This window comes from Pygocentrus nattereri, chromosome 1, assembly GCF_015220715.1.
Source record: "Pygocentrus nattereri isolate fPygNat1 chromosome 1, fPygNat1.pri, whole genome shotgun sequence".
NCBI lineage: Eukaryota > Metazoa > Chordata > Actinopteri > Characiformes > Serrasalmidae > Pygocentrus > Pygocentrus nattereri.
The window spans coordinates 10378063-10402539 of NC_051211.1; the positions used below are offsets into that span (position 1 = coordinate 10378063).

At 40.9% G+C, this 24477-nt stretch overlaps 1 protein-coding gene across 1 annotated transcript in view; it reads left to right on the forward strand.

Moving 5' to 3' along the window:
• Positions 1–6808: 6808 nt before the first annotated feature.
• The window catches only part of col5a3a (collagen, type V, alpha 3a), a 146908-nt gene continuing 129239 nt past the window's right edge, over positions 6809–24477 (forward strand). The window contains exon 1 of the mRNA XM_037543870.1: positions 6809–7071. Within this exon, the coding sequence (XP_037399767.1) occupies positions 6978–7071 (94 nt within the window). The 5' untranslated portion in view covers positions 6809–6977. The remainder of the gene's footprint in view (positions 7072–24477) is intronic.

A 24477-nucleotide genomic window follows, 5' to 3' on the forward strand; every position in this document is an offset into this window, starting at 1 on the left:
GTCTGAGGGACGAATGAGTGTCGGACAACCACCATCAGAGAAGAATGTCTGGTCTGAATGCGCCGTGCTGGACAGAAGTGCATTATTCAGACAGAAAACAAAGAGTGGGCATGTCGAAACAAAGATGAAACAGGACCGCTCTGCCTGAGCGCGGCCGCAGTCGCCCATCTGAAATCAGGCGTTAACCTGAGACGATCTCAGTTGGATCTGACCATGACTGGCTGAAGTTCTAAAAGGAGTCTAAAGTCTAAAAGGAGTCTAAACGGAGTTCTGGACTAACAGTGAGAGAAGATGGAGCAGTTCAGACTTTGAGAATTTCTCACTCTGAGCTCAGACTGCTGACTGCACTCTTGGTAACTATCTGCTAAAACTGCTAAGGAATGTGTGTCCAAACTCAGGGCAGCTTAGCGAGGATTGGAGACCGAGTGTGGAAGCGTGTTCTTCTGTTTGCTTAGTGGATCACCCCAGTCTTGTGGAGGAATATCTGGACGTCCAAACCGACCCTAACTCCCTCCTTCACTCACTGGGCTTTTGTGCTTCCCTCAGAAACCCTCTCACGTTCCCAGTCTTCACACTTTGAGCAGAGGGATTATATCTTTCATACGTCTTTCAAAGGTCTAGAAGCCTTTTCTGGTTTTATACAATAAAATCTCAGAGACAAACAGATGGAATCTTAGATATACCACAGTATATTAAATAAACACTGTAGAAAAGTCAGAGGCCACCCTTGATTTATTTCATTTCCAGTCAAAATGGCCATCAAGTTATTCACTTCTCATTCAGCATCAGGAGAAAAGCAGGAAATACATTTAACCAATAATTACAACTAAACATCACTTGTTCGATTATTTAATATGTCCACATTTTTGCTTTTATTACAGCTTCCATTCCTTTAAGTAGACTTGCTTTCCTTTTGTTTTTACAAACAATCTGCAGGGATATTTTTCCACACCTCCAAAGTTCAGTCTTAGAAGTTGGTTACATTTCTGCATCTCACAGTCCAAGTAATCAAACACCTTCCGTGGACTCTGGGGTGGTCAGTCTATTGTTCTGAGAACATCAGCAGCTTCTTTGTTTGATTTGCAAACTTTCTTTCTTCTTTTATTGTCTTTTTCCCTTTCTTTGTAAGAGCGTCTTGAACTGCTACACATCCTTTCAGTCTCATAGCTCTGAGTCATCTTCTCACAGTGGAGGGATGGACAGAAGCACCTGGGGATTTTTACAGATCTGAAGCAGCTCTCTGTCAAAGATGAAAGCTTTAAGTGCTGTTTATCTGATGGGGCAGCTTTGTTGGTCTACCAGGTCTTGCACCGTTGTTATGAGCCCCATTTTTCCGTACCTTTAAATAATTTTTTGAAATTTTGGAAACTTGTTTTTTCATTTATTTTCCTCTCCCTTTCCTCTGTATTATGCAAGTCTATTATCTTTATATTTAACTGTTACAGTAATGTCTGCTGAAACATGACCTTTGAATAAATGACTTGTGAATGAATTGTTAATGAAAAACTGAAATGCCATTTTGACTGTGCTGTTAGTAATAAAGGTTCTGCGCAAGTACATTTTCAGTTCAATGACATTTCAATGTGGTTTTCAGGTCAGATTGTGGACCTTAAATAAGCTTGTCCAGGTGAAAAGCATGTATCTCTACCTCATAACCCAATATTTTTTCAAACAGAACATTAAAATAAAAAGCCTGGAGACGAGACGGGGTGGGTGGAGTCAGTACAACATAGAAAATATGATTTCAGTGGATTATAGATACAATTATGATCCCTGACTAAAGGTACTGAGATGTACCCTTGAGGGTCTCACCCCAGTGACAAGAGGGGTTTCATACCTTTATTTCTGAAAGTGTAGAAATTAAGTGAAAGAGGGGCGGCCTTTTTGTATTTCTTTTAAATCATGTATCTTTGATATCCTGCAATGTAGATGTATTTGGCTTTTACGGTAGACCACTTAACCCTTGGAGGAGTTATGATTACGTTTGAGGTTACTATTGCCTAGTGAGTAACACTATTGCCTTCCTCATGGTAGACAGGGGTTTGATTCTTCACCCATTCAGGACCACCACACTATAGCAATATGAGTCTTTAGGCAAGACTTATAACGCTACATCCACCGATCTCTGTAATGTGATTAAGCAGTATGTTGATTTGGATAAGAGTGTCCACCAAAGGCTGTGAGACTCAATTCATCTTACATTCTATAGCAACAAGTTAAGAGTCTACATTTCTAACCTACTCCCATTTGTTTTGATGTCAACAAAATCCATCCATCCATCCATCCATCCATCCATCCATCCATCCATTTTCTAAGCCACTTCTCCATCAGGGTCACGGGGGGGTGCTGGAGCCTATCCCAGCAGTCTTCGGGCGGAAGGCTGTCAACAAACTGAAAAAAGAAAAAGAAATGTAAAGGATGATCATCAGGAGGTAAACTTGTAAGTGTTAATGTTTTATTGTAGAAGCTCGCATTGTGGGACTTCGCAGGAAGCACACTCTACATCATTCTTCATCATTAGTGTTAATCAGAAGAAGGCCTACACCCAGCTCACACTCTGACCCTTATCTTGTGGCCGTTTCCTGAGAAAAGGCCTGAATCGAACAGTGAATGTTTACACACATGTAAAACATCCCTGCTGAGCAAAGACTGTGGGCGAATGTGTGTTAGAGGAGCAGTGAATATAATGAGGAACTGTGGGATTGCGGAATGGAACGAGTCTGTCCCATGCAGTGGTTTTCAATTGCTTTCCCCCTTCTTCTTGTCGTCCGTCAGGGAGCAGCCTGACATGGTTGGGGTTTGGCTCCTGTGCTCCAAATTCATGTTTTCTTGGCCTCTTTGAGCAAAACTTGGCCAGTGCACAAAGGCCTGGCTTATGATGATGTCAACTCCATGCATTTCTCCATTAAGGCTGCATCTTGTAAAAGCTCATCTGCTCACATGTCTAAACTGAAGCCGCGGGATTTCGGCTGCAGGGTGTTTGGCAGGCAACGACAGTATCTTACAGTTCCCTTATGGATAGCAGTGATCTGCATCTTAAGCTAGATAGTTCGCTCAAAAGTCAAATTAACACAGTTTTCATGGACATAGATGATCAGCCAAGTCTTGTTTGGTGTCTAAAGTTTGTTTGTTTAGTTTTGCGCGAGGCTAATTTTTGAAGCTGCGTACCAAATAAGCAAGTCTATTAGAGATTACTGGGCATGGTTTAAAGCAAGCATGTGATAATTTAGGCCTGGGTGATGCTGATGCTGGTGTCTATAAGCCTCCATTACTTGTTAGCAACATTAGCCTTGTAGCTTCAGTGCAAAAACTAAAGGAACAAACTTCAGACATGTCTTGGCTGAACTACTTTTTGGTTCAGTTTCCTAGACTCAGATTAAGTCTAATCCTAGACACAAAGAATTACTCATGGTTATTCATCCTGGGCTTTTCAATTTAGTACAAGACCAGGCTTAATCCTTGTCTGGAAAGCAGCCCTTGGGGTAAGGGCAGGAGTAAAATTTGTGTAAACATTATTTTTCACTTCATTTTTTTTTAATTCTACGTAATTCAATGGTTGAGCTGTAAACAAAGTCAAACAGTGGGTCGGTTCTTTTTAGAGAAACTTACCGAGTTTATTTATTATTAAGTTTATTTACCATCCATACATGTGTCTTCTGAGTTTTAGTATGTAAAGTTGATGATGATGGTAAAATGGTGGCAAATCTTAAAAATTTTGCCTTACAATGTGCTGCATGCACCTCTCTACCACCAATTTTTTACATATGTTTTAGGCCAAAAGCTTCATTTAAAAACTATAGTAAAACAGTCTCTCAGGCATCAGACAGCCTACATGTAGTGATTTATGCAGTAACTTTCTGTGGAGAGGCTTCTCGAGGCATTAAACTCTTCAGATGCCTGGTTCCTACCATCACCACTGTGAACAATTCCCTGTACATTTCTCTAGAATTGAGCATGAATCCACTCTCAATGACTTTGTTTGAAAAAATCAGTGGATTTCCACTTTAAAGCTGGACAAAACGGACATGATGTGAACAGGACAACACATATGAGCGACTACTGTTTCTGTAAAAGACAGGACTGAAAAAACTGTCAAAGCCACGCCAATCTCAGAAAATCCACAGGAGGATCACACAGCAAGCAGGACATGTTATAACTAGGAGGGTGGGAGAGAAATTGACATTCCACTCATTTTTCTAAATTTCTGGCTAATTCAATGGTTGAGTATTTCAGAGTATTTTGATGTGAAATTTGTCACCTTAGAGAGGATAACCGACAGATTTCTCCACAGTGCTGGTGATGGGAACCAGGGGTCACAATGTCTACAACAGGTATGTAATGCTGATAATGGCAAAATAGTGGTAAAACTGACAGGGCATCCTAACACTCTGCATGCACCTTTGACTCTCAGGTAAATACACTATATTACCAAAAGTATTCGCTCGTCTGCCTTCACATGCATATAACTTGAGTGACATCCCATTCTTAATCGATAGGGTTTAATATGATGTTGGCCCACCCTTTGCAGCTACAACAGCTTCAACTCTTCTGGGAAGGCTTTCCACAAGGGTTAGGAGTGTGTTTATGGGAATTTTTCATCATTCTTCCAGAAGTGCATTTGTGAGGTGAGACACTGATGTTGGATGAGCAGGCTTGGCTCGCAGTCACTGCTCTAATCCATCCCAAAGGTGTTCTATCAGGTTGAGGTCAGGACTCTGTGCAGGCCAGTCAAGTTCTTCCACACCAAACTCGATCATCCATGTCTTTATGGATCTTGCTTTGTGCACTGGTGCGCAGTCATGCTGGAACAGGGAGGGGCCATCCCCAAACTGTTCCCCAGGAGTTGGGAGCATGAAATTGTCCAAAATGTGTTGGTTTGCTGAAGCATTAAGAGTTCCTTTCACTGGAACTAAGGGGCTGAGCCCAACTCCTGAAAAACAACCCCACGCCATAATCCCCCCTCCACCAAACTTAACACAAACGCAGTCAGACAAGTACTGTTCTCCTGGCAACCGCCAAACCCAGACCTGTCCATCAGATTGCCAGATGGAGAAGCGTGATTTGACGTCTCCACTGCTCTAGAGTCCAGTGGCGGCGCTTTACACCACTGCATTCGACGCTTTGCATTGTGCTTGGTGATGTAAGGCTTGGACGCAGCTGCTTGGCCATGGAAACCCATTCCATGAAGCTCTCTATGCTGTTCTTGAGCTAATCTGAAGGCCACATGAAGTTTGGAGGTCTGTAGCGATTGACTCTTCAGAAAGTTGGCAACCTCTGCGCACTATGCTCCTCAGCATCCGCTGACCCCGCTCTGTCATTTTACATGGCCGACCACTTCATGGCTGAGTTGCTGTCATTCCCAATCACTTCCACTTGGTTATAATACCACTGACAGTTGACTTTGGAATATTTAATTACAAGAAAATTCCATGACTGGACTTGTTGCACATGTGGCATCCTATCACAGTACCATGCTGGAATTCACTGAGCTCCTGAGAGTGACCCATTCTTTCACTAATGTTTGTAGAAGCAGTCTGCAGGCCTAGGTGCTTGGTTTTATACACCCGTGGCCATGGAAGTGATTGGAACACTTGAATTCAATGATTTGGGTGGGTGAGTGAACACTTTTGGAAATATAGTGTATGTTCAAAACTTTATCTCAAAGCGGTCATACACAGTGTCTCAACATCAGGCAGTGTATTCGGAATCACTTCATGTAACTTTCTGTGTATGAAGTCTGGTTCCTGTCACCACCACTGCGATCGATTCTGATTGGGTAAGTTTCTCCAGAATGGGGCATTTCACACCAAACCTCTATCAATGACACTGTTTAAATTTTAAAGACTTAACTGTGCAGAAACTTTGAAAAATGGATGGAATTCCCCTTTAACAGAAGGCATTCCTTTGGGGTTTTTAGCAATCCAGCATTGTAATGCAGCCTTAGAACACAACACACAGCTCTATCACTAATGCACACCTGAGCTCTCTAATGTGTTGATGTGTTGTGTGGATGCATTCCCTTCTCTCTTAAGGACTAAACTGATTGAGCCTTCTCTCTGTGCTATGCAAAACTTTGACATCCTAAACTCGTCTAAACTGCCCTGCAGGAACAGATACCTGCATAAGTAAAGGCAGGAAAAACAAAACAAATGAGTGTATTTCTGTTATGCATATGCTTGAATGCCATATATGGTTAACCCTCAGTTAAGCCCAGGTCTGCTGTCCATCATGGGAGATGTCTTCTAGTGATAGCAGTGCTGAGGTCCTGTTGTGGCAAGTGCAGGACAGACATGGAGACGATGCCAGAGATAACCTCTGCTCCATTACCTCCAGTCCACCATCACACTGCCCAAACTGAAAGTTCACCACCATTTATGTTTGTGAAGGTCAATGAGGGCACATTATTATCTACTTGCATATGGACATAATATATGGTCAGTGCATTGTTCATGCTTTGTAATTCTAACTCTCAAGTCAGAAGCTTCTGCTTAAAGAGAAGTTCCACCACATTTTCAAAATTTCCTAATAAAGATGTAAACTTCAGAATTGTTTTAATGTGAAATGGAAGATAAAAATAGGTAAATAAAACTACAGATGAATATAAATTACATATAAATAGAGGAACAGAGCTAAAGACTAATGCAAAAAAAGCTTAGTTACCTCAGCCTTTCCTGGGAGACACCGCTTCGTGGGAGGGAAGGAGGGTGGCGCGGGGGGAGGGGGGCGGGGGGCGGGAGAGAAAGTTTGGGAGGGAGTGAGAGAGGGACGAAAAGTGGATGCGAGGCACACAGTGCGCTGAGGTCTGAGACGGGAACACTCTTCATCTTTCTCCTTCCTCGCTTCATCGTCCGGGTGGGCTCAAAACCCACACTGTCCACCCTCACTCATTCATCCACTCTCAGGCTCCCTCGCATGGCTGTTGGCTGCTGCCATCTCTAGTCTCCGGGTTCAGTCAGAAGGCGAGGACTCTCGGAGATATGGACCGGCTCAGGGGCTGCTCTGCTGCCCGGGTGAAAAAGCTGCTGCTGCTGCTGCTCCTCATCGCTTTGCACGCCGCCGCGACGCAAGCGGGTAAAGTATCCCCAAAGTTTCAGCCCTGCTCGTCTTTTCTGTTCTCACATCAGAAACACAGAGTTTACAGCTTTCATCGGCTTGGGGCATCTTTTCGCACTTGCTACGGTCAGCGTGACGAGGCTGAAGACGCTTCATATTCGCCAGCTTTTTGTTCGAATTTCCCCGTTCCACCTTAAATGGTACAGGAGTTACACTGTCAGTTACAGTCTGGCTTCTTGCTCGAAATGACCTGTTCCATCTTTATTGGTACAGCCGTTACACTGCCAGTTACAGGCTGGCTTCTTGTTCGAAATTGCCCGGTTCCACCTTAAATGGTACACTTATGCTCTGCCATTTAAACTCTGGCTTCTTGTTCAAATTTGCGCGTTCCACCTTAAATGGCACAGCAGTTACACTCTACCAGTCACAGTCTTGCTTCTTGTTCAGATTTATCCGTTCCACCTTAAATAGTACAGCTTTTGCACTACCAGTTACAGTGTGGCTTCTTGGTCGAATTGGTCGGTTCCACCTTAAATAGTATAACAGTTCCACTCTGTCAGTTACATGCTGGCTAAATTTATTCGAATCTTCCCGTTCCACCTTAAATGGAACAGCAGTTCCACTCTGCCAGTTACATTCTGACTTCTTGTTCAACTTTTTACGTTCCACCTTAAATAGTACAGCTGTTACACCACCAGTTACAGCGTGGCTTCTTGTTCGAATTGGTCTGTTCCACCTTAAATAGTATAACACACTGCCAGGTACACTCTCGTTTAATTTTTTTTCGAATCTTCCCGTTCCACCTTAAACGGAACGGCAGTCGCACTCTGCCAGTTACATTCTGGGAGTGAGGCGAATGGATCTGCGGCAGCATTTAAGGTGGAACGGGAAAATTCGAACAAGAAGCCAGAATGTACCTGGCACTGAAACCGTTGTATCGTTTAAGGTGGAACCGGGGAATTCGAACAAGAAGCTGGCGAATTGGAAGCGAGAAAGTAACAGCTGCTCTGTTTAAGGTGGAACGGGAAAATTCGAGGAAGCTGGCGAATATGAAGTTGACTTCAGCTTCGTGTCAGCGTGTAAGCTGTGAAAAGTTGAAGCCTCGTCATTTGTGCCAACATGAGCTCATTCGAAAGTGTCTTTTATCGCTTTTGCGCGAGTTTAACAGTGAAAAAAACAGATTCTGTCAGTATTTCAGCGATGCTGCTGGTTTGAGCTTGTTCTTTTGAGTTGCTTCAGGTTGGGATTAGTGCGAGTGAGTGGATGGGGGCAGCTAATGCGCTTTAAAGGCTACTAAAGGTGATGAAAAGACCCTTGAAAGATATACGAGTTCCCAACCTCTGCAGTTGTTTGAGCACTTTTACGTCATACGATGAAACTAACGGACCAGCTTACCATCTAAGGCTGCACACTGAATGACTTGGATCGCGTCAGTACTTAGTGTTTACCCGCAAATTTCAGCTTGAGCGATATTTGTTCAGTTATGGTCAGGTTTAGCGCCATGACGTCACGGCGGCGATTGTTCGCGACCCTTGTCGCTTTGCTGCAAAACTCTTTAAACAGCCGATTCTTCCAAAATTCTACGTAATTAAATGATGGAGATTTAAACACTCTGTCAGAATTGGTCACAGCTTACAGAGTTGGAATTGTTCAGAGTGGCGGTGATAGGAACCAGACGTCCAACCAACTCTAAAAGCTCCCTTACAGAAAGTTCTTACACGAAATGGAAATGTGCTGCCTGATGTCTGACACATTCTTTTGAGATAGTTTTTGATGAAGTTTTGGCTTAAAATTTATTTTAATCAATTTACAATTTACGTCCATTCATAGTGAAGGGAGTTACAAGGCAAACTAGTCCCCAAAGAAAACTTTTTTTCTTCAGTTTATTGCTATTTTATCATCATCATCTTCAACAATGTTACATATAAAAAGTCAGAGGACACATGTAGGTTTACATGTTGTTTTCGATAGTAATTAAAATGGCCACATTTTTATTGCAGACATTGTGACCCCCGGTTCCTATCACCACCACTGTAAAGAAATCTGTAAGTCTTTAAGTTTCTCTGCAGTGAACCAGCTCACATCAACCCACTCTGAACGACTCCGTCTACACCTTAAGGGCTGAATTATTCAGCTATTTTGAACAAAAAAATGGTGGAATTCCCCTTTAATGTTAAGGTTTGAGAACTGGCTGAAAAGGAGATCACTGAGCAGATTAAAATTCCTAGCATAAGGCAGGTCGACAGCAGTTTGGCCTCACACTTGTACTTTGCAGCATAACTGCACCCTGCAGCCTGTCATTTCCCTCCAGCTGTAATTCCCTAGCCATCAAATGTATTAACTGCAGTGGTGGTTGATAGGAGCATCTAAGTGTCTGAAGAGAGTTGATCGCAGTAAACAATACAACACAGTTCACATTTGAGAAATGATAGCTTTCAATGGCTTATGAAACTACTGGTCACACTTGATTTGAAATCTGCCTACATAACACGTACATAAGCCATAATATAACATTGAAAAAGCAGTTCTTGAGTAGATTGTGTCTGTATTCGCAATTATACACTCATAAAATTGAAGCAATTTGTTGGTTGGTTGTTTCGTGTACAAATTGAAAGTATATCATCATGACGTAAGTGGATTGTGTTGTCTTATGGACAAATATCAATGAAAGTCTTACTTCATAGAGTCAAAACAGTTCATTTTGCTCCAAAGAGAATTCCGTTCCTACGAAACCCAAATAAACTGCAGTGAAATGTTTTCATTTTGTTCCATCAACAGCTGAACTGTTCCTAACTGGGCCTCTTTCTTAGAACTAGTGAATGAGGCTTCATAACAGTGTTGGAAATAGCACAAATGCCAGTCACTTGAATTTAAAGGCCTTTAATGTCACTTACTTTATTCATCTTGCTGTTCATAAATACTTATTTTTTTCATTCATGTTATTTTTTTAAATATGTGATGGACTGGCGACCTGTCCAGGGTGTTTCCTGCCTTCCGCCCGATGACCGCTTGGATAGGCTCCTGCGACCCAGGAGAATAGGCGGCTTAGAAAATGTGTGTGTGTGTGTGTGTGTCATTCAGTGCTTGTGCATAGTGCATACAGGTGACCTTCAAATAATATGGTACCAAATTCTTTATCCCCTTTGTACACCAGAGTTTATGTTACTGGTCATTAAGCAAAGGATACACCATTAGCATTCACTCAGTCTGACATGCCAAATACAGTAGCATACATTTTCCACGTCTGCTATGCTAAGCTGCAAAACCATTGGTTAGAGGCTTGTTTGGCCTAACAATAGTGTTAGCTTGCTTACCTGCAGACGTCCTGTGAAATCTCACAGAGCGTGAGGTCAGACTTTACCCTTTAGGGGGCCCTCAGTGGCAGTCAGGATGTTACCTGAGGGAACATCGGTGAGACACTGTGGACTCACAGGTGTTTGCAGGGACCTTAAGGTGTCCAGACAGTTGGGTTTAACCATTTTAGTGCCAGCATATGACCAACTTATAATATTTATTCAGAATATCTAGGAGTATTATGAGCAATATGTACAAGTATGTTGTGCATTCTAAGTTGTATTGCTGGATGTTTATCCATGTGGGTTTGAGTACTGCGAGGGGTTGACCACTATCTGTTGGGCCACCACATAAGCATCCTCAGGGGAATCTTGTGGGATCGTCTGAGCATCCCAGTAGTGAATCAGTGGCGGATAATTAGATAGGGATGTGGGACGCTGGCGTGATATCAGTCATTTGTGAAGAGCCCGGATGTGGTTAAAGTAGTCGATTGTAGAGTGGTGGCTCTGTTGCACTGAGAACGTTCTGGAATCTGCTGCTTGCTCACAACTACATATGTTAGACAGCAGAGCGAACTTTTCTTGTCCAGATCGATGTTGGGGGGGAAACAGATTCGTGCAAGTGTCCTTGCATTGGGATCTCTCCTCTTGTTCACATTTTTTGTCTTTTTTTGTTTCATGTGCTGAATCCCCTCCTCCTTTATTTCAGAGTACAGGATGCCTCTTTGACTCTGGCAGGGTGACAGAGGGGAATTCACGCACCCAAATACACAAACAGGCACCCTATGTGATCCTGCCGCTTCGCACGGCCTGCTGCGCATTCTCATAGGAGAGCAGTAATGTGTGTTTCTCTTTGATCCTACTACAAATAACTTACAAATGTAAGCAAATGAAACAGTATGGATGGGATCAGAGGAAGAGAAGAAGCTTGAAGGTTGAGGGCTACTGGTCAGAGCTGTGAGAGGCCCTTTAAATGGTTAGATGTCCCTGTTGCGCTGGAGCCCAGCAATCCGTCTCCTTTTGTAACAAGATGGAATTTCCCATCATTTACTGCATGTGTTGATAACGGCATCCGCTCCGAGCGTCACCCCTTTCCAGTCTCCAACATTACAAGCTAGCACTTAAACATCTGGTCTGCAGAGACAACCCCCACTCGCACTGCATCAACGCTCCCCATGCATCAGAATATCACAGCCTTTATACTTTTCTTTGATGAACGATGATTCAAGTCTTCATCATAGCCACACACTGATTTTGGGCATCAAGTCTGAAGGACTTGTTGGCTCAGGTCATGTTCACATTTCATGTTTGGGTTTCAGACAAAATTTTATGGGGTTACAGACAAGAACAGACATGATTTTGTCAGGCTACAGTCAGTTTGAGACAGAATTCTGATTAGATACAGTGAGATTCAGATGGAATTTTGTCAGGCTATTTGTTTTCAGATGGGCTAAAGTCAAGTTTGGAAAGAATTTTGTTAGGTTACAGTTGGTTTCTGACAGAATTATGTCAGGATACAGTTGGGTTTTTGGAAGAATTTTCTTGGTGTTCTGACAGAATTTATTCTGGATATAGTCGGGTTCAGACAGACTTTTGTCTGGATATAGTCAGGCTCAGACAGACTTTTGTCTGGATATAGTCAGGCTCAGACAGACTTTTGTCTGGATATAGTCAGGTTCAGACAGACTTTTGTCTAGATATAGTCAGGCTCAGACAGACTTTTGTCTGGATATAGTCAGGCTCAGACAGACTTTTGTCTGGATATAGTCAGGTTCAGACAGACTTTTGTCTAGATATAGTCAGGCTCAGACAGAATTTTGTCTGGATATAGTCAGGTTCAGACAGACTTTTGTCTGGATATAGTCGGGTTCAGACAGACTTTTGTCTGGTTACAGTCGGGTTCAGACAGACTTTTGTCTGGTTACAGTCGGGTTCAGACAGACTTTTGTCTGGATATAGATGGGTTCAGACAGAATTTTGTCTGGTTACAGTCAGGTTCAGACAGACTTTTGTCTGGATATAGATGGGTTCAGACAGACTTTTGTCTGGTTACAGTCAGGTTCAGACAGACTTTTGTCTGGTTACAGTCAGGTTCAGACAGACTTTTGTCTGGATATAGTCAGGTTCAGATGTAGATATAGATGGATGTAGATGGGTTCAGACAGACTTTTGTCTGGTTACAGTCAGGTTCAGACAGAATTTTTTTTGCTGTCATCAAGGCAGATTTTATTGGGACATAATCAGATTTAGAAGCAATTTTTGCAGCCTACAGTTGGGTTTAAACAACATTTTGTAGTTAATCAGTCAGATTCAGGCAGGCTGTTGCAGAGTTCAGACAGAATTTTGTTGGATGCACAGTCAGATTTGGGAAAAATATTGTCAGGTTGCTATCGGGATCAGACAAAATATTGTGAGGATACATTTGAGGACACTCAAAAATGATGGTTCTTCGGGGGATTCTTAGTAAAGAAAATGGTTCTATGTAGAACCATGAACACCCAAAGAACCCTTTGCATTATTAAAGAGTTATTTGCATCATTAAATGATTCTTTAGAGTGATAGAGAATGTGCTGTAGATGGCTCTATATAGAACGTTTCTGAAGGGTTCTATATAGCACCACAAAGGGTTCTTCTATTATGTTGTCGAGTATGTAGTAATAGAAGAACCTTTGTATATAACCTACCTATATAGACCCATATGAAAGACACTCTTCATCTGTCTGAACCATTTAATGATGCAAAGAACCATTTCATCATGCAAATTGTTGTTTGAGTGTCCATGGCTCTATATAGAACCAATTTTTTTACCACAATAACCCAGAAGAACCATTTTCTTCTGTGTATAGACAGTGTCTTTTTAAGTTACAATGGGTTTCAGGAAAAACTGTCCACATCAGACTTTTGTTGGGATACCATCAGGTTCACACAGAATTTTGTTAGGCTATAATTGGGTTTAAACAGAATTATGTCTGGCTGCAAATGGGTTCGGATGGAATTGTGCCAGGCTGCAGTTGGGCAGCTGTTGGATTAGACAGAATTCTGTTGGATTCAGTTGGGATTTTATTGGGCTACGGTCGGGTTGAGACAATTTTTTTTAAGCTGTACAACAGATATACACAGAGGGTGACAAGTAGTGCAGATACAGATTGTCTTATACAGATATTACTGGGGGGTCTATTTTGTAGTTCAAGTCAAAAACTGTGTCCAAAGTGTCTTCCCCGTAAGTGGGTTCCCCTGTAAGTGGGTCTCTCCTGGGTAAGGAGAGCTCAGCACTTTAGCATTCATGGATGCTGTCTGGTGGAGTTTTGAAGCTGAAACCACTCGCAGGCTCATCTTAAACAACACAAAAGTGTCATCGCTCACACTCCACCCCAGGTGCCTGACCTGAGGCCAATCTCACTGCAGGCCTTAAAGAGCGTGTGCTTCTGCTAGGCTGGAGTGGACCCTGGACAGTAAACCACAGGAGAAGCTGCACTGCTGTCTTTATAATTCAAGGCACACCACCCACCCTGTGAAGGCACATAAAAGGCAAGAAATCATATGGAACATGAGATCCAGCCTGGAATGAAACAGCTGAGGTTATTTGAAGTTATACAGACAGCAGGGATGAAATATTGTTATAGCAACATTGGCCTTCACCATAGTGACATGGTAAAAGTCTGCATTATGCAAAGGAGTCCCCAAACCAAATCACTAAATGCTTTATTATGTGCTGCGAGTCATGTAAAGAGTCTGTCTATGTGTTTTTAGAAGTTGTAACATGTACTGTAACAGTATAATTGCAATATATTGTACTTGGCCACCTTGATTCTGGTAGCACTTAGACTGCATGCAGTATGTAAGACAGAAGAAGGGTCATATTAGTAAAGCTAGCTTTGTGAAGTCATATTCATATTTGAAACATATATTTCCTAGAAGGAAATTGCTAGAAGGTTCCTGTTCTGAATACCATCTCCTTCCATAAAATGCCCAGTACTGGTTTATGTCCAGGTTGCACTGCCATCTACAAGGTAAGGCTAGGTAGGTGCTTATATCTAATGCTGTGAAAAAAGATTTTGTGAGCTTGTCCAGCAAAAAACTGTGCTCAGTGATCTGTGACCATGCTGCATTGCTGATGGAAGCCGCAGCTTGTTAGTGAGTGAGTGGTCAGTGTCTGAGACTGCAGGTGTTTCCTCTATTGGCCCTGCAGCGCTGGAGCAGTCTGGCCCTCTCACAGTGAGCAAACACCAGCAGAACAAACTGCAGAGGGAAAAGAATGTGAGAGTGATGTGTAATGATGCCCAGCTCGCAGCTACAGCAGTACAATTTGCTCCCATAGTCACCCACATTCACCCCACTGCTGACCCACATAACCGCACCCAGTCTTATCAATGGTCGCTCTGGCTGCAGGGCTCGAGTAATGCCTTGGTTCAGTGAAGATCAGCAATAGAGAGAAATTGGACTACAATACCCACTGCATTCCCTGACAGGAAAAGAGTAAAATGCACATTGTGTTCTGAGGTTCTAGGTTGTCTCATATAAATAACCAGCAGCCTAGTTAACAGTAGAGATGACTTAAATGTGAACATACAGCATTCAAGAATGACGTTCTTCTGATGAAACAACGTGTTTTTTATTTAGTTTCAGAAAGTAGTAGAAGTAGTGATGGATTGGAAGATAACACAGAAATATCATATATGGAATTGGGTATATGTAGGTGCGGGCAATAACGCGATATTTATGGTTATCATGGTAACATATATCACAATATGCTTAAAGAACACTGGACAACTGCACGTTTCATTATAAAGAGAGCATAATATGCAGGATGTGAAACATTAAATATTGAATAAAAATGATTGTATTTATAGATTTTGATCATTTTTACATATGGCTCAATCAGTTCTCCATTCCAACTTATCAAACCTCAGAAAAGTGAAATATCGTGATGCATATCATTTGAAGCATCAAGTATCTTGAAGTATCATGATGTTGTCCTGTTGTCCTTGCTATATCGCCCACCTCTAGGTATATGCACGTTTTTATTTATTTTTTTATGTTTTCATTTTCAAATTTTTGTATGATATAGTAGATTGATTGCAAAATCCATCACATTAGAACAAGTTTGGTGTTTTGCTTGCAACATTTTTTATGTTTTGGCATTGTGGGTGTTTTTTTTTTGGACTAACTTTCATATTTAAGTGTCCGTAAAGAGTTAATGAGACGAATATCTGTTGACCAAAGAGGAAGAGAAAACAACACAAACAAACAAATAAAAGTCCGAAACTGACGTAGGGTCATAGGCTTAATGTTACTGTTTTTAATTTACAGCACAGCTGTGGTGAGGCTGAATACATTTGAAAACATATTATTGTACACAAATAGCCAATTAAAACTGGACGAAAGCAGGTTTTCTAGATGAATGCGTAAATGAGGCTGCCCCTTCAGATAAGCCAGTAAGCTAATGCAACACTGACCTGTACAGCTGAATGCTGATGAGGACTCGTTGTTTCTGGACCTAACTATGAGCAAGTTAGCCCAGTTAGCGAAAACACCGCACTATCTCTGTCTTCTCACCCAGAGGAAATAATGTCTTTCCCAAACTTGTCTCAAAGAAATAAAACAGATCTCGATATTGTATTAATGAAGGATCACTGATTTCTGAATTCATTCTTCTAACTGCTCCTCAGGAGGAATGAGGCGATCAACATCAGCATTTCAGTAAAGGAAGATCTGCTGATGACTGAGAAAAGCATGAGTTCTCCTTCTCTGCTGAAAGAGTCGGTGATATAGAATAGAGCTCTAGGAAAAGAGGAGATCTTACACTTTTATTATGAAAAAGACGGGTGAGATGAGTCAGTCATAAAAGAGCTGATCCAAATGTGTGAGATAGGTGAGCAAATCTGAGGGCTACTTCTCATGAGCTGTATATCATGAACAGGACAGAATAGCTTCTTACTCTGATTTCACACAGGGCTTAAGGAGGACTCCACCAATTGTATAAAATTCAGTCCTTGAGATGTAAACAGTCAGAAATGGTTCATTGCAGAGAAATTTGCCAACTCAGATTTCCTTACATCGGTGGTGATAAGAACCAGGAGTCACAATGTCTGCAACACAAATATGGCCTTTTTATTTACTATCCAAAACAACCAGCGAACCTGCAACTGCATGGTAATCTTGTGATGGTGAAGATAGTGGAAAAACTAAAAAATGCTCTATTTTGCCTCACAGCACACTGCATGTACCCCTTTGCCATGAATGGCTTATAAAAATATGCGCTTTAGGCCAAATCCTTACCTCAAAACTTTAGTAAAACACTGTCTCAGACATCAGGCAGTGTATTTCTAACAATTTTATGTAATAACTTTAGCTGAGGGAGCTTTTATAGGTGGACGTCTGGTTCCAATCACCATCACAGTGAGCAGTTCTGCCTTGCTAGATTTCCCTGTCACAGAGCATTTCACATCAAACCACTCTGAATGACTGAATGACTCTGAATTGTTCACGTTAACCATTAATTATGCAGAAAATTTGAAAAATAGGTGGAGTTCCACTTTACCATGTATAGCAGAAGCCAACGAGATTAAGAAGAGATGGCATTTAGAATATTTCTTTCTTATGGGCTCATCTTTAACATTGTGTCCATGGAAATGCACTCAGGTTAAGCTGCATGTGGTTTGTAGGAGCGAAGTATAACATTATATACATACTCACTCACAAGAATGAGCAAAACTCTTTTATTTTACAGTTAAAGTGTGAAATTGCCATTTAACAGATCTGTCAGCCAGTTTATTTCCTCCATTTTCCCATGATGGAATGTGACGCATACCTGAAATAATCAGCATTAGAATACAGGCACCAACAATGACAAGCATGTGGCAAAAATATAAAGCAGTGGATTTAACTGATGCTGTGTCATTTGAAGCTTCAGCGGAATTTCGCCTAAGGGTTAAACCCAACAAACACAATTATTAGTAAGGACATGTGAAATGCCTCAGGGAAAGACGACACCGCTTTTTCAGGGCATGGTGACAGCATGTCAGAGCGGATAAAGGCCGTGCCATAGGCTGAGGGCCGTGGGGTGCTGGCCTTTGGAGATACTAGGCGTAGCGAAGGCTATTGTCCTTTTACGTCCTCGCTTCACTGAGTGTGTCTTCAGGGCCTTCTCTTCAGGCCCCTGGAGGTCAGAGAGCACAGGCAGGCTAATTCCATTAAATCTGGCCTTGTAAGGGTAGAGAGATCCTGAAAACAACGTCCTGCAGATGCCCTCTCTTGCTCATCCTTACTGATATGTAGGAGTTTGTTGATACAGATTAAGCCTTGCCTTGCACTATATTTCTCTGTGAGTGAGGATTCCCTTTTTTAGACTAGGAGTAGCCTTAATATGTGTTTTGGAAAACAGGCGCAATGATGATTTCATTTTATGACAGTTTGCGAGGTCACGGCATGGAAATGATTTTGTTGTTGTGCATAGATTAGGGTGTTAAATAAAGAATGGGATGAGTGGGGAGAGGATCCCCGCTCCATTGGCGTCTTTTCACTTTTGCTGTGGGTTTATTGTTCTTGTGGTTGATGGTTTTATGGTAGTATTTTGAGTGAAGAGCAGAAGGAGGGAGATCCATTAAAGGACCTATAAAATATAAAAAGAGTTTACTATCCTGTGAAAGATTCAGTCCATACATGGAAGCTGCAAAACCTGCCATGGCCTTGATGTCATATACATCACATATACATGAATGTGCAGTAAACGTACATATACTGCCCATTTGGCCTTTAACACCTTAGACTTACATTCATACTGAAGTGATAAGGAGTGTTGATACTGCAGTCTGTTCTACATTTCAGCTCAGACTGCTTTTCCAACAATGCAAAATACAGGTCAGCCAATCAAAACAGGCGTCATTTACATACGGTCAAATGCAAAAGTTTGGTGCCCCTGTTCAAATGACGTTTTTATTGATTTTCTTAGAGAAAATAAGTTCATACATCTTCTGTAGATGATGCCATATTTTAATGCACAATTACTGTTTATTTTGCTTGAATTTAATATATTGGGAAAAAAACACAAATTGTGGACTGTGCAAAAGTAATGGCACCCTTACCTGTTTTTTTCCCCATAATGTTAAACTCATCAAATAAGTATACTTTGTGCATCAAGACTGGCAGGTAAAGATCTCTATTTAAGTTTGTTCCTATAAAGGGAGCGCTAGCTCATTTTTACTGAGAAAATCAACAAAACATGTCATTTGAGCAGGATTACGTATGACTGTATATTGGCTTTAAAGGCACAGTAACAAAAACAGCCTGTTTAATTATAAGCGGTATAGAGAGGTTGGGAAATGGTACATTTTGGTATATATAAAACCACCCAGATGTAAGTGGATTTCACAGATTAACAAATAAATTGCAAGAACAATGAGTTGGATGTATGTGTGCTCTTTAAAGTAAGTGTTGGGTTTTTGAGAGTCAAGTCAAGTCACCTTTACTGTCAATACTACAATATGTACAGGACATACAGTATCCTGAAATTGCGTTACTTTCAGACCCCATGGTGTACCAATAACATTAAATAGATGGTAAACAGGAAAAGTGTGAATTTAAATAGACACTAAAAACACTAAACACTAATCATATAAATAAACATTAATTGTAGAAAAATAGAATAATAAAAAATAATATAAATATTAGAAGGTCCTGAAATGAACAGTAAAGTGACATAAGGCAACATACAGCTTAAGGTCTGTGGGTATAAATAGTGCAAATGTAAAGAGTAGTGCAATTAGATAAGCAGTAAACAAGTTAATAAGCAACTTGAGAAGTCATATTTGAGAAGATGGTGAAGTTTGGACATGATTGACATTGCATGTGCACAAAGTATGCAGGTAAACAACAGTTCACCAATCTGGAAGTGCAGATAAACAAATAAACCAACAAGCAAACAGCACAATAATGGGTGGAACTGACTTTACCTACCCAAAGAAGTGACAACATAGGCTGTGAGAACTGCTAACTAGTAGTGCTTTCATCTGGTCTTATGGATCTCTCATGATGCTTTTCCTGTGGGAGAAAAACAAAGGTAAAGAAAGTTCAGGAACATGTCTGCGTCTGGAGAAAAAAAGTTTCTCCATACAGCAAATCAAAGATAACATGACCAGGGGGCAGAGAGCATCCAGGGTGTATGTTGTGTGTGTGTTAGAGAGTGGAGGCATTGTTCTTTTACCCCCTTGTCACTGCCTGTGAGGTTGAAGGGAGCTTTATTGTGACAGAGTCAATAAAAAATGTATGAAGAAGACCCCAAAAGACTTGCCACGGAGCAAAAATTTAGGGGGTGAAGAGCTTTATTATTTGGTATTCATTGTGAGTTTGTGCTCTCTGAATAATGTTTTATGCATTCGGAATAGCTTGAAGGACTTGGACTGGAATGCTCCTCTCAAGCCATGACAATCTCTGATCAGAGATAACGGTTATCTGAGGTGATACTGGCAAGTGGCTTCGGCTGTGGAGTCCACAGACCTGCAGGGGCAGACGCACCCAGACAGGTGTAGCGCAACAGAATGAGGTAACCTCTGAGGAGGTTCTCTGACACAGCCCCGTGCCCTGAAGATTAAGTAGCCTATATACAATATACAGACTCAGTTTATTGTCAGAAAGATCCGGAGAGTACAAGTCAAAACGCACAGGCAGAGCTGCCTCAGGCCACATAGAACTGGCTAGATATGATAAAGCGATAATATGCTTACACAGTTTTCCCTGTTTCCCCAAATGAAGTCGATCAGCCAGGACACATTTGGCGTCTCAAGTTTGCTTTCTAACTTATGCACTAGAGCTATGAGGCTCATGTAGGTAGGCCTCTCCCAGTTATTGTATACATCATGGCTTGATTGAATGGCTTGATTATTTTCCATTTGTTTTTTTTTACAGTCATATGTTTATGTCTCAGAGTGTGAATTGTGTTTTCATTAGTTGGTCGAGGCAAATTCATGTAAATAAAAGAAAACAAACGCCTTTATTCAGACATATCGTGTTTCTTAAGAACACCCAAAAATGTTCTAACTTCTGAACGGTGCTGTAAGGCTGAAGAAGTGCTTTTCAGTTGCTTTGCATAGATGCAAATGAAAAGAAGGGCACTTGGGAGAGTTTGAAAAGGCCCCAAATGGAAGCTAATAGGGCTTGCAAGTCATGTGGTCATTTAGGTGTGGACAAGGTTTTTGGTTTGACTCTGAATTTGTTTTGGAGGGATTTTAAACTTGCTACAAGATTTTAAACTAGCCGCACGTCTTCACTCAATGTCAGACACGATGGTGCATGAGTGATAGATAAAACTACTGAATATACATGTTTAATATCAGGAAACAAAAACGTCTGAAGGTACAAGACTGCGCAAGGACACTTTACCCAGCTCTGTTTTTACCCCAGGCAGGGTTGATCACCCCAGGTGCAGGTGTGGGCATGTAGCCAGCTAGCTAACATGCTAACAAAAGGAGGACTAGCTAGCCCACTTTGCACGTGGGTACCACGCTAAGCTCCGTGCTTCACCAGTTGGCGCTGCATGCCTGAATCATTAGAAACTAGCTGCAAACTGTCTGGTATGTATGTGACATCAACCTTAAGTAAACTTGAAGATGGCTGCTGCTTCTGTTTTCAGCTGTGCAGCCAATGCTTGTGTGCTAAGTGCCACCTGGGAAAGTTTCCGTTATTTGTTAGCTACTCTGTATGCAATATACAAAAATTGTAAATATCACAATATTTACCAAGCTCATTAGATGTTCTTCTTCTTCTTTCGGCTGCTCCCTTTAGGGGTCGCCACAGCGGATCAAGATGTTAAAGGATAATTATAATAATAATAATGAATAATAATTCCACATATTGATGTTTACCGTGTGTATAATTATCATAAAGGCCTATTTATGGTTAGAACTGGAGTTAAGAATCCTGCCACAGAGCACTGCAGCCTTCAGACCTTAAGTAAACTATGAGGTATTCCAGTCATTTCATTAGATGTTTTAATCATGTTATCGGAAATTTGTACATGATGATTAACAGTGCGTCATGTGGATGTGTGTACTTAATAAGAAGCATTTGTTAATCTATGGCCACAGTAATGCTAATTTCTATTACCCTAAAGTTTTTTTTTTTTTCATGTTAAATTAGCACCAAGCTAACGGTTATCGTATTGACCTATTTATGGTTAAAACTATGTGATGCGGCGCATCCGGTGTGTGGTGGCCTTGAGTCTGAATATTACTGGATTAGCTGAGCTTGTTGTTAAAACTGGATTCTTATGTAGGTTTCTTTTACTGTGGGTTTGGTTCTATTCCTTAATTTACACCTCAAACGTTGCTGAGCATCCTGCATGTTTCTGCCAATACCAGCGCTAGTCTGTTAGCTACATTAGCCTCGTAGGTCCCGTTCAAACCTTTAGACACCAAACATATCTTGGCTTATTAATGTTGGGAAAATTTGATCAGATTCTCTGCAGAGCCATCACCTAGTTTAGTCTGGCACCCTGGCACCTCCCCCTGAGACTCTTTTGGTGACGCTTTGGGAGGAGCGTTCCCCAGACCCATGCAAAGGCCTGCGGGAGCCAGGCTGTGGGAACAAAGAGAGAGATGGGAAGAGAAAGAGACTGTTTACTGGCACGGCTGCTCATCTTACTGTTTCACTCTTTTCCCGTCGTATTGGAGGATCCCATGTCTTCCCATTGCGGAAAACTAGCAGTCTCATGATTTATGTCATGCTTTCCTTGTTTTGAAACAGCACTCAGCCTTTATGAAGTCATGATGGTGTTTTTAGTCCCTTTACAACTAATTGGAGGCATCGGGTATCTCTGAATGAGAGGCTGTGTGGATTTGAGAACAAGAAGCTGAAGCTTTTTTCAGGTCTTTTTGCTGATGATGTTCAAGTGGTTCATATTAACCATAAATTTCAGCTGGTTCCAAATTTAATTTGGTTGATTTAATCAAGGACACCAGTACAGGCACTGCAGTACAGCCATTTCAGGCTGAAAAAGGCATGACTCTGCTATTCCTTAGTGAACAAATATGCTTGCTACGAAAATGTAAACAGTGTAGAGGAAGGCTGTTAAAAGTCCCTCTCTGAGGAGGCATTTCTCCTCTTGTTCCCAGTCCTGTTTTACTGTTTGTAATGGCATGTGAATTTGCAGAGGTCACTGGTCAGATATTTAACAGTACCCTGTTGTCCTGTTTGTCAGAATTCCAGTTATGCACTCTATATACTGTTAGGTTTCCGATTACTTCTTTCTCTCTGAATTCAGGGTGGGCATTTTAATTATTCTTGCTATTTGAATACATTTTTAAATGATAAGAATTGACATATTTTACATTGGCCTGACTAAAAATCCAAACTTGCACGACTTGAATGTATTTCTTTCTCTACGTATAGCTTATGAGATCTACTTATGGCATTTGTACTGGTTTATGTACCACCAACACTCATAATTCATTTTACATGACCAATTGAATCAAACAGCCTATTTATTTATTTATTTATTTATTTATTTATTTAGTGATGTGCGCAGTCGTATGGAAATGTTTGAACACCCTGCTCACTTTCTAAGTGACAATTAGCACATCTTTTATAGGATACAAACTTAAGTGCAAACTTTCTTTCTGCAGATCTTAGTGCACGAATTATATTGATTTGCTGAGTTTAACAACATGGGGGGGTATAAAGGGTGCCATAACTTTTGCACAGCTCACATTTAATGCCTTATTAAAAAAAAAACAAAAAAAAACAATTTTTTATTTAAAAGTGTCAGTTGTTGTGATGACACAAAGACAAATAATTCGAACCGAGCTGTTTTTCCAGCTTTATTTCCATAAATGCACTGCATGTGTTTGAGAGTGTGTAGTACATTTTGAAGCTTTAATAGTTTTTACCTACTTTATCAATTTTGCTGCAAAAGTTCAATATGAAATGGGTCCTTTAACCTTAGTGTTATGTACAATTCCTACCTGATTGTTTGGTTTATTTAAGGATTTATCATTGTGTTGTAGTGATTTAATACCCATCTACCCATTTCAATGCTCATATTAACATGCCCTCCTTGACTTGGCGTCATTAGGTAGCAATAAAATATAGAATAATTGCAATTCAGTAACAGCAACTGATCTATATCTGTAAACTATAATGATGACTTGGATTTGTGTAGACAAGATGGGTGCATACAGTAATGACATCACCCGACTGCACTCTGCTATGCTAGCCTAAATGTAATGTTTAAGAGAGTATTTCAGGCTTTAGCTACGTTGTACTTTAAGATATGTGTACATAATAACAGATAATATAGGCTTCTTATGACTTGTTAGCGAACCCCTGCTTTCCTCTCTCCTGTCTTCTAATAATAAGCATTTAAAAGTGTAAGCTTAGCTGGGTAGTACACCACATAGAGTGTGCAGTGGGATGTTAGCAACATGGGCTTGAGCATAATTCACTCTGAAATCGACTATTAGCAAAACATGACACTGCACAACTGCTGGTAATGAACCCAGGAACATGCTGGCCTAGATGAGATATAGACTATCCATCTATAATCTATTTTGAAGCGTAAATATTCACTAAATCTGACGCAGATCTGATCGTTGATATAACAGCGTGTGGCAGAGATGAGCTGGTTTGTGCCAAAGGAGCAGCATCTCGCTCTAGTCTTGTAGTGTCTATGTTAGTCTTTATAAATGTTAATCACTGAATTTCTTGGTCCTTTAAAGCAAAATAGTTTTTCTATGAACTGAAATGATAGTTCGGGGTGGTTTAACTGAAATATGGCCTTGAAAAGTTGAGAAATTCAAGTGTAGAGTTGCATATTTGCTGTTTATTGACAAGTAAACCAGTGAGACCTCCTGTATCTGTGCAGACATAAGCAACTTACTATAGCCCAAATATTTAAAAGCAGATCTATGTAGGCATTCTTATAGTCCTGTCAGCCCAAACACTGTTTACTGTTGGATTTGGAGCAATTAATACTATTTTATAAAAATAAAGGCACATTATTCTTTGGCCCAGTATGAACTGCAAAGCTTTCAGGTGTACATGAATTGTTCCGATATACATTAACTGACTATAAATTAGGGTTGAATGATGAATCTTTTTTATACTAAGTGCAATTTTCAAATCACAAGACCTACAATTT